This window comes from Enoplosus armatus, chromosome 11 (assembly GCF_043641665.1).
Source record: "Enoplosus armatus isolate fEnoArm2 chromosome 11, fEnoArm2.hap1, whole genome shotgun sequence".
Lineage (NCBI taxonomy): Eukaryota > Metazoa > Chordata > Actinopteri > Centrarchiformes > Enoplosidae > Enoplosus > Enoplosus armatus.
The window spans coordinates 10,429,361-10,449,725 of NC_092190.1; the positions used below are offsets into that span (position 1 = coordinate 10,429,361).

Sequence of the window (20,365 nt, forward strand, 5' to 3'; positions counted from 1 at the left end):
CCGTGGAGGGACGGTAGAAAGAGAGGGGCATGCGGTCAAAGAGGACGCCGTTTCCCCCCGGAGAGCCATGGAGAACCGGGATGCGGCAGCGCGAAGCTTAATCTGTGCGGGCGCGCTAATTGGATCGGAATAGCACCGATTGCTGCGGGCGCGATAGAGGAGCGCCCTGGACCGGCGGAGGCACGGCACCCCACCGTTACAGAGGAGAACCAACCGGAGTCCGTCTCCCCCCAAGTCAATGAGTATTGTGGCAGAGCAGCCCCCGCGGTGGAGTCGGCCAGGGCAGCACTTTCCTAAAATATGACCAGGGGTGCTTGGATGCGTCGGCAGCATGATGAAGGCTTAAAATACTGGTTTGCACCCCGAGAGAACGAGAAGCCATTTACCGAGTCGGAGCGGGCCCAGAGATGGCGACTGTCGCTGGCCTCTCTGCTGTTCATCACCGTCCTGCTCTCTGATCACTTGTGGTTCTGCGCCGAGGCGAAACTAACACGAACCCGAGACAAGCGGTCGGACGAGGGGCTTGCAATTACGGACATGGGCGAGTACCCAAACTCCTTCCACCGACACCATATCCCAACATCACCTGACCCCCACCGTCTCGCCAGAGAGCAAGATGTTATTTTTCTAGGGAATTCTACCAAACCTCTGTGGCGAATGGACACCTGTCACCCCGACAGCCTGTCCAAAGACTGCTTTACTTTCACGGACGCGAAGACCGTGTGCCTGGGCCTCTCCGGTGGAGGGGAAAAGGGGACACATTTGGCGTACGTGAATCTGAGCGATTTGTACCTTTCTTTTTGTAATTCCTACTCACTTTTGGATTTGTTTTACGGGTTTACGAGTCCGGACGATTTGAATTGCACCCTGGATATGGCCATGGGGGGATGCAGCGAGTGTGTCCGGGCTTATCAGCGTCTCGACCAGCAGGCGGAGGAGAACTACCGGGAGTTTGAACTGCTGGTTCAGAAATACGAGACGGATGCATACTCGGTTAGGACGTGCATGGAGGAATGCAAGGTAGGACTAACGAGGCCGGGGTCGCGCACGCGCATGCACACACGCGCCAGTGCATTTAAGGGGGTGGGTTCACAGTCGTCATGGCAACCGTTGGGCATATCTGTCAGTATTTAAGTATTTATTTTTTAGACTTCAGGCTACCAGTGCCTTCACTGCATCATTTGGCCTGTCAGGACTTGCACAAACACACAGTTGCACCAAATGAAACTGGCATGAGGGACCAGAGGACAGGTCAACAGACTCCTGCAGTCCTTCATCATTCTCTCTCCCTCTCTTTTTTCCTTGTTTTCTCTTTCTCTGGCTCTCCAAGTCTAATCTTTCTAATATGGACTACTTTGTGAACTGTGACTGTGGAAGTGACGTTTGACATTTGGAGTAAGGGCCAGGCTTGCACCGCAGCTCCATGGGACGAAGGGAGAGAGGGCTGTTGAGTTGTGCTCATTTCAATATCGTTAATAGCACGCCAGTGATTTCTGCACCTAATCCAGGCTTTGTACTGTCCCCAGTTTACTAGTTGTTCCAATAACATGGCAGTCTTATAGAGCACACATCTCAGGCTGTGGACTACATGTTGTGCATGTCAGCAGCATAGCATACCTAGATCCATATTGTCTATACACACATACACTCACACACACAGACAAACACACTTTGTCTTGTGTTACTTCAGGCATCAAGGCCCACTCGGCTGTGCTGAACAATGAAAACTTACCTGTAAATGGAAACAAGGTGGGGATACACTGGTTGAATTACACTTGAATCTGTTTCATTTGTTGTGCGCTGGACTGTTGCAGAGGCCCTGTCTCCCTGTCAGCTGTGCATCCTACTGTGCTCACTGTCCATGGTGCTGAAACAAGGCCCTGCAAAAGGCCTTACGGGAGGACATGCTTGTTTCTTTTGCTGTGTACTCATGAAATTATATCCATTGTTTTAATTAGTTTGGCAGTGAAGCATGGTTATAAAGTGGACTTTATTAACACATAGACCATAACCAACCTTATTCCTTGAACAAGGCAGACCACTACACTGTATGTTCTCCATCTCTCCCACCTGTACCCATACCTGATTAGCTCAGTCAGGTGGGCTCATGAGTTCCTGTTTGGCTGAACACACCTGATAGATGGAAAATGTGCAGTGTTAGGGTCTTTCATTAACAGGATTGAGAATCGCTGGTATGGAAGGTATGGAATACGATTAATGACACTAGGCATGTGGGAGTGTGGCCTGACAAGGACAATAGAAATGTATGTCTCTGATGTAGACACAGTGCTTGCATTGTTATACTCTACGTGCTGTTGCCTACAGTACAGCTTTGTTTGTGCTTGGCATATTAACTTTTCACCTGTGCTGTAACATGTTTTTGTGTCTGATGCATTGTAAGCTTGACTCATTTCCTTGTCCTGAACATTAAGGTTTTGAGGAGTTGTAATGAACGTTGTTATCAAATGTGTCCAAAGCCAGGAGAGCTGCATCATCACCACAACAGCACTATAACACAGGTCAGGGAACGAACGAACCTTGGAAAGCAGGAAATCTTTCCTGAAAACTGTCCTCCACTGTCTTAATGATCCTGCAGCCCGAACTAATTTCTACAAGATGGATGTTGTACAAGGGCAGATGGTCAGGCTGCTGGGCCGTGAGTGCTGATAATCCATGTGTGTGTGTGAGGAAGGATAGTTAGTGGGAGGATATACTGAGGATAAACCTTCACAGTGGACTCATGTGCTGTTTATATGTTTGTTTATTGTGAGTCATACCTTATTGTTATGCCTGTTTGTCGGTGTGAGTGTGTGCATGCATATATGTATGCGCATGAACCTGTTTCCTATAACATCTTATAGCTGCTTCCTTCTTATGCCATCTAATCAGTAGTGTGCATTTGCACTCCTACTCTCTGCTAATGTAATCAGACTCAGGCAGGGCTATAGCAGCCTTTTAGCCCCTTTAGCCCAATCTGAATTGCTAATCTGCTTCAGTGTTCTTGTGACCTTTGTGAAAGCACAGCACCCCAGGCCTGCATCACAAACCACCGCTCCTTGAAGAACCACTCTCCTGGACAATAAAAAGACATTAGACAGCCTGAAACAATAATTATTGCTTTTCACTCTTATCTCTCTTATTTCTCTCATCTCAGGCCTCTCTCCCGCTCTTGTAAATTCTTCGTCCACATTTTAAACAACTGCACAAGGCTTCTTTTCAAGTGATTTAAATGAATTGAAGCTGTAACATCACGTGGTGTTTGTGTATGTGTGATGTGTGTTATCAATGTTGTATATGTTTTTGGGAAGAAAGAACATACAAGCAGTGAGATGAGAAGAAAGGAGAAGGAATAATGGAAAATGTGAGGTAAGATTAAGAGGTGAATTTAAAGTAGGAAACAGAAAAAATAACTTTGCTTTGAAGATGGGAAACTGTCACAAAGAGGCAGCAACATCAACACATATAAACAGTATACACACACACACACACTGCACACATAGTATGACATAACTAGCCCACTAATCTTCATGGACAGATGTGTCATTATCATTCAAACCAGATAGTTTTCATCAGGATGGTGTATGGCACTGGGCCCGCCTTGTTTACCGTCAGAGAATGATGTGTTACTAGAGTTTGCCAGTTAGCTTAGCCAGAAAAAGAAAATCAAAATTCATTACAAAACAAGAAGACACCTATATATTTGGATATTTGGTTGTTGTAAGTGAAGCAGATATTGCAGACAATAAGACGAACATAACATTTTTCAAAGTTAATATAAAAACATGAGCAAATCCTGTTGGATTTGAAAGGCTGTGGGTGGCCCTCAGGTGATGCAAATTGTTGCAAATATAGAGGATACATTTATTTTTTGAGGTAGATAGGTTGCACTTGCTGAGCTGTATGTATAGTACAGTGTCTGTATGCAGTTCTTAGGTCGATGCAGGATCTGCTTCAATAGTCAGATCTCCATCATGTGTGATATAAATGCAAAGAGAGGTTTGGCATTGCCACTTGACAACAATGCTCAGAAGTACTCTCCTTTCCTTCCACTGTCAATAATATGTTGGCCTAGGTTTTCGTGTTTTCACTATGACCATATGAACTGTTATAATACTGATCTACTTTTCTGTTATTGAAAGAACACAGCTGGTGTTATTGTATATATTTTCTTATGGTCAACAAATCCCATGATAAGATTAAAACCCGCAATATATTGATCCTGCTAGCAAGTGTTACCTGTTTAGCTAAAGCCTCATAAAGCTTATCCCTCTGTGCCATAGAGCTCCATTGTTGCCCAAAAACTACATTTTGATTAAAAACACATCAGTGAGCCACACTGTTGCACCGGGTGACATATTTCTTCATTTCAATGAAAATGCGCACAGTAGTTTATTTAGAGTCAATCCACATACTCATAGTGCTCCAAATGTGTATTAATCTTCTGCTGAAAATAATACTCAACAAATGCACTATTTACTTCTGTTTGAGTAATGTTTGCTTAAAACTACAGTGCCCAGCTGTTATAGGAAATTACTTAGCCATTTTGGATTTTTTTAAAATCAAACTATAAATTCGAGAGATGCTTTTACAAATGGGCTTGGGCCTGAGAGCCACAGACAGGGCAGAGAAGTTTCAGTATCAGATGCTGCCTTTGACTTGTGGCTTTCAGATTCCCACCTGCTTTGCCATATTAACAGTCCCAGACAACAGCCACCACTTCTACTATTAACTTACTCTAAACCGATCATTTGATAGGCCTCTTTCACTGAAGACATTTTGACATGTCATAGTAGCAAAATCACAGCTGTAAATATATGTAATGAATGATGGCTGAATTCCACTGAGCTGCTTCAGTTTCAGGGTCATGCCGGCTCACTGTCACACTGTCATGACTTACTGGGACACTTGAATAAAACAGAGACATTGTTAATGTTAGTGACACCAGTGCTTTACTATGAGAAGTCAACATTTCTGCTGTCAAAAAGGCATATTTATGCAGATTGTTGGGAGCGATATCTAGCCTGGCAGTACCTGCTGTGCCCTGAGAAACGAATTTCAGGACATTAAGTCAACTAACCATCTTTGCAGTGGCTTAAGGTTCTCAATATCTGATGTTTTCAGACAATAATTTGTTCAGACCTTCTTCATTTGAGATGGAAGTATGGCAACATGAGATAAACTGTACACACATGCATGAGATGCATGAAGCATTTAAAGGAAGGTTGACATTATTGTGAACAAACAAGGTGTTTCTGCTACAGCCACAAAGATCAGCACAACTCTGTATCAAACATTTGTGGTGCAGTGTGGCCTGTACAGTACACCGTGCACAGGGTTGCCAGCAGAAACAGAAAAATACAAATATACAAGAAAATACATAAAATAAAAAATAATGGGGGATGTGGAAAAGCTGAGTTACACATCGTGTATCATCATGTGTGATTATGATTGTTTTATGTGTGCTCTGCAAAAATGATTGCCATGCTGTATCCCTCCTTTTGCCTTCTGGTCTTTTCTGTCTTTGTTCTTTCCTACTTGTGTTCTTTACACCTTTTGATCTCTGTATGTACCTGTTTATATCACATGGACACATGCTCACATGCATGTGTTCACACACACACACACACACACACACACACAAAGAGCCCCATGTGCAGTGTTTCCTGCAGGTCCAGACCTGACTGTCCCTTCCGGTGTAATTTAATTTGCACTCCCATAATTCTCTGCTTCTCTGGTGGCTGTGTCTCCAGGGCTCTATCTCAACATGTTGATCTCCTTTCTCCCTCTATCTGTCATTGTCTCTCGCTTACTTTCACATCCTCTCTCTTTGTCTTTCTCCCATCTGTGTCAGAGCTCTGAGGAACCAACATCGCACGTACACATGTGTCCATCTGTCTCTACATCCCCTCCACCCCTCTCTCCCTCCTCCTTATAGACTTACTTCTCGTCAGAGGCCTTGGTTTCTCTCTCCCTCTCCCTTTCTGGAAATATATGGGTGTTGAGCTCTTTTTTCCTGCTGGAATGATAGATACTGATCTAGGTTAAGGCCCTTTCCTTCCCTTCAATTACAGGACTGTCCACACAGATCCCAGCTCCTTCACACAGCCTCTCTGGCCCTCTGCCTATTCAATCACCTCTTCTACTCTATCACTCTCTATTTCGACAAGACTATTCAGTTGAGCCCCTATTTAATTTAGCTGTTTAGGTTTATGTTTTCACTCCACAGTGAGGATAGGCCTGATTGTGTTGTCCATTAAGTGAAGCAGAATTACAAAAAGTCCCTGCTGGATATGCGTGTATATGCCAAAGCAAAAATGAGAAAACATACGACAAGATACAACTTTATTGATCCCCAGGAGGAAAATCTTGCGTTACAGCGCCACAAGAAGCAGACCAGAGATATAGGAAGGAGCAGGATAGAAATACAGTAAGTAGAAACAAGAGCCTGCAGTCATGCTAGCGGCTCTGTGAGGCTCGAAGTACAGAGTTGCCTCAAGCTAAATTTGAATGTCAGCATGCTAACATGCTTATGTTTTGGTATATGATTACCATGGTCACCATCTTAGTTTAGTGTGTTAGCATGCTAACATGTGCTAATTAGCATTAAAGTACAGTTGAGGCTGATGGGAATGTAATTTGTATTGCAATTATTTGACAACCGAAGTATTAGACAAATGATGATGCTGAATGAAAAATTAAGGGATCACCAATGTGATTATAACTCATCTTGAGGGGGACATGAATGTGTATCAGTTTCATACCAGTTTATCCCATAGTTTAGTTAGATTCAAAGTTCATTCTTGACCTTGGAAACAGCAGTGGACAGAAACAACCAGCACAATTTTCTTCCTCAGCAGATGGAGATGTTCCAGTTGCTGTGGTATTGTAGATGTTTAAAGCCCTTTAATGACCCCTTTCCCATGTTGGCTTAAAAGTTGAGACTGTGTGATACGATTGAAAGGTCCAGAAAAGCTACCAAAGAAATGTGGTGAGATTGTCATTGTCAGTCCACTATTTGTGGAGATATTCCACCCTGAACGCAAATTATTAACCTGCTGGTGGCGCTAGATGTAAAGTGAGGCTGTCAGCAGGAAAAACATTGTATTTCATGGAAATCTTCCCAATATTTGTAGCGATAACTGACCAGTCAGCACACAATGCCATCCCTAGAGCCCCACTGCTAGCATGGCTAAGATATATAGCCTACATATAGCAAATAAATATAAATCAGATCTATATGCAGAACATTACCCAGGACCCAGATATTTCAGCTCAAAGTGACAACGTTGATATTTATAGAATATATGCAATATTTGTGTTTGAATTATTCAGTAAGTTTGGGACAACTAGCCATTCAGAGGTAACACCATAAGAAAACACACTGACTCAGCATGTTTCTGTAGCAGATTTAGCTTTAATACAAATGGATGTTGTGCTAAACTTCACATTTTTTTTTAAACAGATGGCTTTTCTGTGTAAATTAAATGAAAGTAGGCTTTGACATGACACATAATGTACAGATTGTTCTGCTATCAACACAGGCAGCATGTCCCTACTGCAAGTCCTGCACTTTTCTCTCTCTCCCTCAAATTCAATTAGGGCTCTGTTGCTTCTCTCTGCAGCTCAAATAGATCCAGGGAAACTCCCCTTCATATGAGCTGCCAGTGTTTGTTTCTCCCCAGGCAGGAGATAAGGGAATGCGTCTGTTCGAGAAGAACACAGCAGCACTCCCATGGAAACGCCTCCTCGTCGCCCTCTATTCCCCTTCTACGCAGCACAATGAGACTGCACAGCTCCCTCCTTAGCTGCGTTGGGCCTCAGCCCCATCCACAGTTCTTTCTATCCATATTTCTTCCGTCCTCTTTCCTGCAGGCCACTACTTTGAGAAAAAGTCCTTTCCATCATTCAGTTAATACATGGAGGAGTATTGTCCTGTTTGCCTGGTGCGTGGGTACCGTTTGGGTCAGCTGAAAAATTCAAAGACAACATTCACGTGTGACTGTGTGCGAGAACAAGCTGCCAGTATCCAGCCACAGTAGGGCATAGCCCAGCCCCACTCATAATGAGATAAAAGTTGCAATGAGTCCTTTTAATGCTTCCAATTCAATCAGATCTATGACATAAACAAATTATGGCATTTACAAATGCACACTCGCTATCTGTCTCTTCTCTGCTGTCTCACTGGTATGCTTAGTCGAATGATTTGATGAGTGGGTGATGTGTTATGTTTGATTTTCTGTGACAAAGTGAAGAGAGAGAAGGGGCTAGAGAGAGCGGAAATGGCTGCTATTGATAAATGACTCCATACAAAATGCTTTAAACACTGGAGACATAAAATCGGCACACATCAGACATTTATTTGTTTAAGCTCGTGATAATTTTAGGGGTTTAACAACCCATATCTATATAAAATACTCAGCATCTTCACGACTTAAGAACAATAACCAGTATGCTTCTGTGCGACAGAGTTTTCACGTGTGTCCAGCATTTGGCGGATATCTGCCTCTTCAGTTTTATGCAGTGTTATTTGGTGGCAAACATAAGGAAGATGAAGATGACAATTAGATTAACAAAAACAATAACGTGAGGAGACTTATTGTAATACACAAACCATCTGAGAGACACAAGTGCTACCATGACGGTAGCAGTTTCACATTTTTGGTCTCAAGTTCTCCTTTGTGTTGAGATGCACAAGTTAATTCGGTTCTTGTGCGTAAGCATGACACTGATCTGTAGACTGAATTGTTTAGTTGAAAGGAATAGAAATTTGCTTTTCAATAGAATGAGTCATTGATAAATATCGAATCCATTTAATCAGAATGTTATTGAAGCAGCTCCATGCAAGCCATTTATAAAGCAGAGAGTGCAAGTATGTGCTATTTTTAGAGTAAAGTCTGTCAGCTGTTTAATGGTGTTGTTCATATTGGACGTGAAATGGAAAGGAAAAGCACATCACATTTAATTTACTCTCAGAGAAGTAAAGGCATCTGAATTATGAACGAATTTGAGGTGAACAGGGTCTTTACATGAAACTTCTCTCTAAATGAGAAATAATAAACACGGTTGATTATCACATTTAATATTAAACGGGAACTCCACTCCAATTTACAGGTCTTTGGAAGTACTACTGCATATGTGAAAGAAGTAGTATAAAGCTCCTCCGGACGGAACTGCACAAAATCTGATAAATTTCCTCAAGCGATGTCACTAGAGTCTGCGTCCTTTGGGTCTGAAGACCACAAGTTTGAAAAACAAAACATCTGGGGGTGTGGAGTCAGAAAGAAGTGAGCTTCGACCTCTGCAGCCCGTTCCTCATCTCTGCTTGAGGCTAATGGCTTGAGGCTACATTAGCCGCTACTAGCACAACACACCAGTCTCTCAGACAGAACTGTTGGCAGTTAGAGTTGCATTATGGGTAATGCAGGTGCCAGACAAGACAGAAGAATGTGTTCAATCAGGATCTGATGAATGTGTATGTGACTTATTGTGTATATACTGTTGATGCTGCTGGAAACTGTCCAAGTTGAGCTTTTTGTCACCTCCCCCGGCTGCAGCCACCAGGCGAGAAGGGATTCATCTTAAACAAGCCTATTTTATCAAATCTCCATCCACTTCCTGCTTACATGCACAAATATCAGAGTACTTTGTTCCCCTGAGCTTGACTTCTGACGCAGCACTTTCTCTCAGGCTGTTTACAAATCCTATGTCCTGTGCATCTAACCTAAAACATACATATCAACCCTAAACTTAACCACCTTGAAGATAAACCTATAACCATTTGATGGGTGGAGTAGTTATGGATGATTAAGGCTCATTGTTTTTATTGATTTTCACAGAAGACATTGGTCATCACAGTTTATAATAAACAGTCTGACTGGGGATAAGTAGGGAAATTAGTAAATAAGTACAATACTCCAGACTCGAGCTTCACACAGATATCAGAATTAGATATCAAAATAGTGTAATTGTAGCCAAAAAAGCAACAAAGCATTACAAGCAGATTAAAAAAAGAAGCATTCTAGCCAGGTATTGAAAAGATATCAATGCATCAATCTCTCTCAAATGATCGTTTGTCCTACCAAATGCAACTACAACCTCAGTAAGCTGCCAGTGGAAGTAACGTTAGCCACTTACAGGGCCTATCGTCTGTGATAATGGCAGCTGAAGTGACACTGAAATTAGCCGTGATTGTTTCTGCCATATTAAAAACAACCGGAAGAAAGCAGGACAGTGCTTTCAACACAAAAGGTCCTACAGAAGACATGACGTGCTGTTTCTCTGATCCCTGATCAGTGTAACCCCTGAATGATCTGTGTGGGTGAAAGAGCGTTGATCTGTTATAGGTGAAGAAGGGATGTGAGTGAGAACCTGTAATAAGGAGCAAACCTTTTGTCATGCTAATCCCTCCAAGTGAGTTACACATGGGTTTGTGCTAGTTTATAGCTAGTTGTTAGCTACCTAGCTAAGCTGCTAATGTTGTGACTACACTTAAGTGCACAAGTTCATCCTCTGGTGTTTGTTTTAGCCAAACAGCTTCAGGTGTGTTACCACCACCCTCTGGACTGAAGTAGCACATGATTTGCATGCAGCCCGGGAAAACCTGGGATTGCAATCAGATTTGGGATCTGGCCAAGGGATTTACGTGTCTGCCTGTCAACAAAAGTGTATTGAATTGCATCTGGATTTTACCTGCATAAAAGACACTTGTAATAAAAACAACGAGAACAAGAAGAAACTGACAGCAGCAATAGTGAAGTGGGCTGAGAAAGCTACAGTCTGAGCATCACTGGCAGAGAGACAGAAACCAGTCACAGTTCCCAGACTCTGGTGACATTCTCACATTACTGACTCATCATCATCATCAGCCGCTCACAGCATGTCCTGATTCGGAGAGAGCAGATCAGAACAGTGAGAGAAGAGAGACACACATACAGGAAAGTCTATAAACTCCATCAAGACCACACACACAGGAGGGAGGCTGACAGCGATCAGGTGACGGAAACAAATACAAGAGGGGTGGAGAGGGAAGGAGAGTGACAAATGAATGGTTAGATTAGAGGGAATACCCAGTGATGTGTGCAGCATGATGGGCTCATGTCAGATCCCCTGACATACTGTATTTTCTCAGGGTTTTGTACAAACAATTCATTTGAGCACCTGGTCCTACATAATCCTTTCCATTTTAATCAGGCTAGTGTTTCTGTCAATGGATGAGCGTGTGTGTATTTGTTGAGAGAGGGCGCAATGTTAGCATGCATGAGTGCATGGCATAGTGGGATGTTCATCATTATTTGTCATAGACTTCGTATGAGAAGTAAAAGGAGCCTGAGACATTTTTGGGAAATCCATTTATTTGCAGAGAGTTAGATGATGTTAGATACCTTAAATATTAAGCTACAGCCAGGAGACATTAGCCTAGCTTAGCAAACTGAAAGCAAGGTTAAACAGCTGTTTGCGGTTTGATGTAGTGATTAAACAAACAAGATAGAAAGTGTTAATTAGTGAGCTTTAGAGGTGCTGGTGGATTTTGTTATCTTTAAACAGACCCAGGCTAGTTGTTTCCTCCCGCTAAGCTGGGCTAACTGGTACAAGAGTGGTATTGATCTTCTCATCCAACTCTCGGCAAGAAAGCAAATAAAGATATTTCCCAAAATGTTGAACTAATCCATATAAGTTATATGTTTGCTGAAGTGTATTTTTCCATCAGTGGAAAACTTGAACAGTTACTTTCATATTAATCTGGCAGATCATAAATCCAAAAGATATTCAATTTACCGTCATATATAACAAAGAAAAGCAACAAATCATCACATCATCATGTCTCTGGATTATAAGTGTGAAAACAAAATGTGACTTTGCTTTGATGATCTAAATGTTTTCTTGGGCTGCCACGACCAAAGATTTTCCTAGTTGACTAGCAGTTGTTAGTTCAAGCCATTAGTCAGCTAGTCGTCACATGCTTATGATATTAATTTAATTATTTATTCATTATTAATTATTATTTTTGGGGGCATCAGAAAATGTTTTGAGTTCCAGGGCTGAGAAATAGGGCTGATTTCTGTGTTACAATTGAAAAGGTCTGTATTGCAACTCCCCTGGACTTTTGTCCCGGCCCTAACGTCAAAGTGCAGCTCCCGGATGGAGTTTAAGGTTTTTTTTTCTGTGACTAACAGACCATTGAAAACATGGTCGACCAAGACTCTTCTCATCGATTAACGGTTGGCTCGATTATTAGGGGACAGCTCTAATGTTTTTTTTATCCGCATCTGGAAATCAAGATAACAATATTGCATTGTTTCATGGCTGTTTCTACGGCAGCATGATGTACAGTTGCACTCAGGGTAACCACCATTCATGTGTGATACAGATTTCCCTTAGTTTTTTAGTAATTTCTGTGTGTGTGTGTGTGTGTGTGTGATGTTTTTCACAAAAAGTGTTTTCCAGGTGGGGTGGAAAAACCTCCAAAATAGCATTTAGGCAACATCACACTAAACGCCTCCATTCAAATTGATGCAAATTAGTTTGTGTTGTCCTCCTCACAGCCCTCATTATGAAGCCAAAGAGGCTGATTATTCACATCATTACTCCAGTGGCACCTAGCAACCACCTCACCACTAAAGAGCTTATCCTGGCGCGTGATACAGGCTTTAAGTATGTGAGACCTACGGTACGTTTGGTGGTCTGATTGAAGATTTCTGGGAGTGGGCTAAAGCTAAGCAAGTAGCATCCTCACCCCAACACCTCCTCCGGTCTGACGCAGTAATTTGATTGTGGGAGGGGCAGAGAGAGAGAGAGAGAGGTTATTGATGGGCACAGATACAACATGGAAAAGGAACAAAGCAAGACAGAAGAGGAATGGAGGGGAGCTTGACCTGATGATGAGGGTCTTATCGGCACCTCTTCGTAATGGTTTTTCGACTGCCGTGTGTGTGTATGTGTATGTGAAGAGGATGGATGGTGGAGAGGTTAGTGGGGATGTTCACCTGTTGAAGTTTCCCTCTTTGTCTAAAATCCTTTTGTCCATTTGTCCTCAGCCCCCATTTGCCATTTGTCAACTGCTGCTGTGTCACTCTTTCATCATCCTTTTACTCCACATTTCCCACTGTTCCTGGCTTCATTCTGCTTTTTATTCTTTTTCTTCCATCTTTTCCCCACTTGGAGGCTACCTGTGTAACATGGATGGTGCTTTAGTCGTGTCCCGCTTTGTCTCTTTGGTTGCAGTTTTGCTTTACAGTGGCATTGGCAGCCCCTGACTGATTCTCTGTAAATTATTCATCTGTCATTGACTTTTCAAAAGCACTGAGGAGGAACTGGAACCCACCCCTGTGACACTCTGCTGTACCTCGCTTTTTTGTAAGGAAACACACACACACGAAGGCCGGTGCATGGCCCCACATTCACATGTAAAAGCATGGGAGCACACTCAAACATAACCACACACACACACACACACACACACACACACACACAAAGGAGGCAGGAGACCTCATGCTTGCAGATCTTCTTATGGGCCTAGTGCAGAAAGAGGGGCTTTACAGTATATATGAGAACTACATTGTTTAATTGTAGTTACATACTAAAAAAGAAAAAGTCACAGTCACTTAGGAGATCACCTTTGGAAACAGGTGTCTCTACCTTACTGTTTTTTCAATCTCCTTTTTCTACCTCTGCACATCCTCTTTCCAGCATATTTCAACAAACATCCCGGGCACATAACAGTAAATAAAAAAGTACTCATGACTCATGTCTCATAGCGTACAAACATTACATCTCAAGCAAGGTTGATGCTTGATCATGATTTAGTTCCTGAGTTTTCTTCTAGGGACTTCTTCATTTCAGAGACCATTTGATCACAAAGGGCCATTTACGTGTGCTTGATGTGTCAAGCAATGTTCCACACACATATTCTCATCTGTGTCTTGGTACCACATACCCATGTGCCCAGAATGCTACAGAGCACAGCTGAGACAGCAGTCATTGAGTATTTAGATAGTAGGGATGAGCTTTACATAAAATTAAGCTTTTTATGGTGTCCAGACAGCCACTGTTTGTGTGTGTGTTTGCCTTGCTCAAACCTGGAGGGCATGAATGTGTTTTGGTGTAGATATCGTCTCCCCACTGTAATTCTACTCTGACCTCCGTATTGACACTTTCTCCGCACTGTCGTCTGTCTCTGTTTCCCCCCTACCCATTTCCTTTTTTCATCCCTTCCATTCCTCTTTCCATTTTTATCAAGGTTCTTACCCGTCACACAATCACTGCCCCTGTTCGTCACATCCTCCTCCTCTCCCTATCTTGCTCCCTGTAGCCCTAATCCTCCTGTGCAGGCTCTTAGCTGGATAAAGCTGTCTCCCATCCTTTCTCTTTATGGCAGGATTTACAGCAGTACCCCTGCATATCCCCCTTTTAGCACTCTTATGGTAGCTTCCACTGTTACAGGGCTGTGCTCTTTGGAGAGCATACAATTCAGTTGCACAACGGAAGGAAATCCCTGAAGAACCCTGATGGTCTCTGAAAAACACCAATGAACTTGAAAGGGTTAAATACAATTGAAAAGATTGTTAAATTTTCATGTATAACTTAAAGAAATCTCACTGCATTGAACAGGAATTAAAAATAGAATGGTCAGGGAAGGACATTTTGGTGGACATTTTGAACTGGCTTTGCGACACACTGTTTATGTGATGACCTCTCTATAACAGACTACAATAGTCTGTAGAACTGGCAAATAGTTTGCACAGAATTTGTCGTTGTCTCGGTTAAGTATTAATCCCACCTTTGTGTTGCTTGTCATTGTTTGTTTTCAACAAGGCGAAGAAGACGCTGCACTCAAAAACAGACTCTGACAAGCCACACTAAGGTGAAATTGATACTTTATTTGATTTTTATGTTACTTTTTACAAGAAAAAGGACTAAGTAGTTGGTTTGACAAATGTACGTCTGGTTAACTGCCCCACCTCCGTTAAAGTGCAGCGCACAGCCACTTCCCTGAGCTTCTCTATGGGAACGTAGCACTAAGGGCTTCACATTCATTTTCATCAGCCACCTTTTTAAATATGATTGCAGTTGGCAAATAGATGTGTGGGCTCCTCATTTTTCCTCAGTGTCCTCTTGTCCTTGGTGTCAGTTAGTTGTGGTATGCATTGCAGCACCTGAGCATAATGTGCTGTCATTCCTACAGTATCCAGAGTGTGTGTTATTTCATTCCTGCAGTGTCTTTGAGTCAGACAGGATGAAAAGGAGACATGAATTTGTCAAAGAGATTTTCTAAATTTCTAACATTTAGGATTTAACGGTTTGTTTTTGTGTTTCATAGCAGTGTTGGTGGGATATGAGGGAAGGCGTATTACTGTATATGTGACTGTGTGAGTGAGTAAGCGAAAAGAAAGAGTGAGAGAGAACGAGGGCGTCTTTCTCAAACGGACTTATTGATTTCCCATTTGAAAGCAGGGGTGAGGTTTCGGACGGGAGAGATTGGGAGGTGGAGACGTCAAGAAAAAGGAAGACATGAGGTGGAAAGAGAAGACAAAAAGAGAGGGGGGGTGAGATTGACAGCAGAATAATACTGATGATGCTTGGAAACGGAGTGAGCTGGAGAGTCATGTAGAAGGAGAGTGGACAAACAGGGGGAGGGCTGGTGATGGGGAGGATAGGGGCTTGACCTTACACCCCCCCATCTGAGATTGATGTTTTCAGTCCAGGCACACAGATGCTGGTAACTCTGGCATAGGAAATGATGGTGATTGATTGATAGGGGACGATGAGGGTCACATCCTGTACAGAGAACAGCAGGACTGTTACGGACAGAATTACTTTGCCTCTCTCTTTCTCTCTTTCATCTCTTCTTCTGTCTCCATCTGTCCTCTGTTCACCTCCCCCAACCCACCAAACCATCGTCTCTGCCTTCCTGCATGCTGTATCAACTCATCTTCTTCCTCTGTCTCAGGTTTTCTCTTCCAGGGATGCAGTGATCCAACTTTTTCTTCCCTGTTGCTGCTGCTGATACCCAGACTTAGAGTATCTGCCTATTTCGAGTATCCATCTGATATCAGTGCTCTTTTTTTTCTGAAAATGTAACATCTGTCAACCTCCCTGTGTGGAGCAGATTAACATATGTGTAAGCTTACGTGAGGCTTCTTAACTACAGAATCAGTGGAGCTGTTTATACATTATCATGCTTTTTAATAAAATGTTATTTAAATTGTTTAGATGGATTATGAAATTGACCCCCTTAGTTGCTGTTTCTACGCCAGTCAAGCTTTCTGTTCTGACACAGCACATATGCGGTTTACCATAACGATGACTGGTTTACCACTTGAAATTTGATGTATTGAAAACTACTGCAATAAAACAATGGGTCTTTGATTTGATATTCAGTTCAGTTGATGATCTACAGAAGACATGGAAATACATTTGCAGCATTGTTTTGCAAGTTTTGCAGGGTAGAGCTACTTAGCCCTTGTATTATAGTACAGTTGTTTGTTCTAACATGAACCTTGCGTGATTCGGATGCTTACTATAGAAAAACATCTGTGGACAAGCATGCAGTAGTTAGATTTATGCTTTAATGTTCATATGTTCCAACAGTGTGCTTTACTTTTGCAAGAGAAAAGAATTTGAGAATAACCTCATAATGATCTATCGTAAATATTGTAAAGTTTGACTGGAGTTGGTGGAGTGTAAACCAGGACAGAACTGCTGTTGTTATTCTAAAATCTGAAATATTAGCACCTTGGCTGCCACAGGGTGGATGTTCCAGTCCTGAACAGATAGTTTTGTAACAATACCTGTAACGCCCCAAAACAATATAGTTTGCTTACCTTTGGAAAGTTACTTCTGTAGGTAGTAAGCCAGTTATCTGGGGATGCTATAATTTGAAGCTTATGTTAGGGCAGATAAACACACACTGTTTAATCTCTTTCCTACACTTTTGCTGTTGTGTTTGGAACAGTAATTTTAAAAAGCTGAGACCCCATCAAGTTCTGGTCTAACACACACACAGTCAGTGCTGTAGAATAACTGCTGCTGTGAGCAGCGGGGATCAGAGCTGGTGCTGCACTCAATGTTTTCTGTGTCCACACTGAAAAGGCTTCCCTCAGTGCAATTATATAATTACAGCTTCTACATCTCTTCACCAAACCACTTCACCTGTCCGTGGCTCCATTTTTTTTCCCAGACGAAAACTAACATGCTGAAGAATGTAGCTCTTAGTGGTTTGAACTGCGGTTGTTGAAGATTTGTTGGTAATAAGACATAACATCAGTATGAGGTCTATCTCTGTGAGGATCCTTTCCATAATTTTGTCAGTTTGACACTGGCAAAAACAACCACTTTTAATGACTGTACTTTTCACGGGTGCAATATTTTCCGCAAGGATTACGTTGCAGCAATTGCAGCCTGTTTGCGGCTGAGGCGACCGACTGGACTAATTCCGAAACTTTTGGTAAATATAACTTATTTAAACACCAAAATGTGTAAGAATAGAGCCCACGTTTAAAAATACTGGAATTTCCCTTTCAAATGCATTTATAGTGAAGCACATGCTGGAAGTGTATCAGTGGTAGCCTTACGTACGTTAGCTTACCGCTCTAAATGAATCATGTGGAACAGAAAACGGTCCTTAATGTCAAGTGGTGATGTTAGGGCGATATCGGCTATCAGTATTAGTGCCGAAAACGTATCCAATACTTCGAATCGGTGCATTCCTACTCTTTTCCTCTGCCTGTCTGGATTTCTCTGTCTCAGTTTCTCTCTCTCTTTCTCTGTATGTGTCTCTCGCTCTTGAAGCTGCTTGGCCAGTAGCACAGTGCAACAGTAGAAAGGAGAAGGTTGCAGGTGGAGCACATGACGCAAGCTTCAAGTCTTTGCTTGTGAAACTTCGATCCCATTTATGTTTGTTTGTCCACATGTGTGAGTGTGATCTGGGCATGTGTGTGTGTGTCTGTATTATTGTGTTCCAGTGTGTTCTTGGGGCTCAGTGTAATCACAGCTCTAATCTGTCTGCCAGGAGTCTGTGTGTGGGTGACATTAAAGTTCTCATTAGCACTGTAACTCAGCACCAATGTCACTGTGAAGACACCAACGACACATCCACTGCAGCAAAATCTACCCACCATGTCTGCGTGTGTGTGAGAGAGAGAGTAAAAGCTTCTTAAGTTAACAGATCGAATGATTTCTTGTGCCCATTCTCCTCATTTTCTTGTCTTAGTCTGTGTTAATGTGCTGTCGATTTCATTACTCATGTTGGCAAAATTAGATAAAACAGTACCCGAGTGCTCCGTTTAATAGCATGCACTATTAAAAAGTTGAGAAATAATAAGTAATGTGTGATTTACCGGATCAGATGAATCATGTCTTGCTGCACCACATTTTCATTAAATAACTTAACAGTTCTCTTTATAGACACACTATTTGATGTAGCTTATGCTGAAGTAAGGCAAGGATGAATGAGAGAGAAGAGGTGGAAAGAAGGAATAGTTAGGAAGAAGGGAGAGACAGGTTGCCATGGTAACAGGAAATGGGCTGGAATTGAGTGAAAGATGTGGTGTAGACCGTTTCACTGAGTGAAAACCACAACAATATATGGTCTACCAGTCGTAACCAGAGCTGCTGGCTGTGCATGCTGTAAACATTTCTTTTCTCACGTCACTCAGATATCAGCATCCTATTTCTATCCCCATCCCTTGACCCACCTCTGAATGCTGTTTGAATAAGCATGGCCATGAGCGCTCTGCACCAAGTTAGTCTGAGTTGTTTGCAGCAAGCATATTAAGTAAAAGAACCAGAGCGAGTGAGAGAAGTGGGTCAGGAGAGGATATGGGCGTCTGCACTCAGGCCGGTTCTGTCTGATTTCACACATCCCAGCTAATCAGCCTCTAACACTTAGCATCCTCACTTTCTCCAGAATGCTAACGCACAAGCAAGCTGCCTGACTAGTTGTTCTGGAAGAGGATAATGCTAACATGCTAACACAGAGCTAATCGTTGCTGGTGTACATTGGTGGTGTTACTGTGTGAGAGTGCCGCACTGGGAAACTGATTCACAGCTGGTCCGTGTGAGTGTTTGGATGTGGTGTTAGCATTTTAACGTGCAGCCATGTTTCTCCTGTTGTTAGCTGCAGCTTTTATTTGAAACAGACTAGATTTTGTGGTTCAGGATGGTTTTCCCTGAATGAATGTTTTTTTCTTGAAAAAGACAGCAAAAAGTGAAAGCAAGACAGAGTGGAGAGACTGATAGCAGATCCATCAGACTTGTCTCTTGTGTCCTTGGTGACGCAGATCTGCAGTTTTTCTGCAGTAGGAACAACAGAGACGAGGAGAGAGAGACAGAGAGAAAGAGAGCACATTTCGAGGGTCAGGGGCTGAGACAAACACTGAGGCTCAGGGAGTGAACATTCGGCACCTGCAGTGGGACTTGGTTGCTACAGTAGTTCATTTTATTCTGGAGGAAATAGGGTCTCTGATTTGCATTATGCAGCATCCTAGCTGCAATGCCAGCTCTGCTGCAAAGTATAAAGTTGACAAATATGCGCTTTATTTTCAGTAGCTGGGCTTGACTTGTTGTGGAAAAGGAAAGATTTCTTATTTGGCCTTTGGGCTGAAACCGTGTAGCTTTTGTTGTTGATGGTTTGTGTACGTGTGTGTGTGTGTTTGTGTGTGTGTGTGTGTGTGTGTAAGGGAGGGGGGAATAAAAGCCCGGGACTGCAGTTTTGAAGTTGAGCTTTCGAGAATAAAATAAATAATGACTGCAGAAAGCTGAAGCAAGTTGATAATATTGGAAAAGTGCTGGGCTACTTAAATTTTATTAACTTCTTCTAATATTTCGGGCTCTCTAAGACTCAATAGCCTCCTCAAAAAACCAACAGTGCAATGATACGAAATAATAGTATTCTCCTGTTTCAGAAGTAAATGAGGGAGCGAGCAGGTTCACTTAGTCATGCAGAGTTTGCTTGATGACAACCAAAGTGTTTTTTACTATACTCGCCTGCTGAGTGGTGCTCTTGTTACAGGAGCATATTATCACTTCAGTGATACACTTTCACTTAAGCATAAAAACACTCACTTTTACTGACAACAGTTTCCCATACTTTTAATTCTTGGAAATGTTTGTATTTAATTGAACTTAGTAAATTTGCCTCACCACTTTTACTGCACAAAGGAAAACAGTTAAAATACAGGATCTCTATAATATAAAGTATTCAGAAAAATTGTATTAGGGGTGGGTTATACCACAAAATTTGGTTTCGATCCAATACCAAGTAATACCAGGGTCAGGATCACAGATATAGATACTGATATGATGATCTATGAGGTGAATACATTATTAATAGGCTACTTCTGAATATATTTAAATTACTACCAAATAA

General features: G+C 42.2%; 1 protein-coding gene across 1 annotated transcript in view; it reads left to right on the forward strand.

The window, feature by feature from the left end:
- The first annotated feature begins 300 nt into the window (after positions 1 to 300).
- Positions 301 to 20,365, forward strand: part of LOC139292851 (NALCN channel auxiliary factor 1) — a 70,628-nt gene continuing 50,563 nt past the window's right edge. Inside the window, exon 1 of the mRNA XM_070915245.1 lies at positions 301 to 1,020. Within this exon, the coding sequence (XP_070771346.1) occupies positions 301 to 1,020 (720 nt within the window). The remainder of the gene's footprint in view (positions 1,021 to 20,365) is intronic.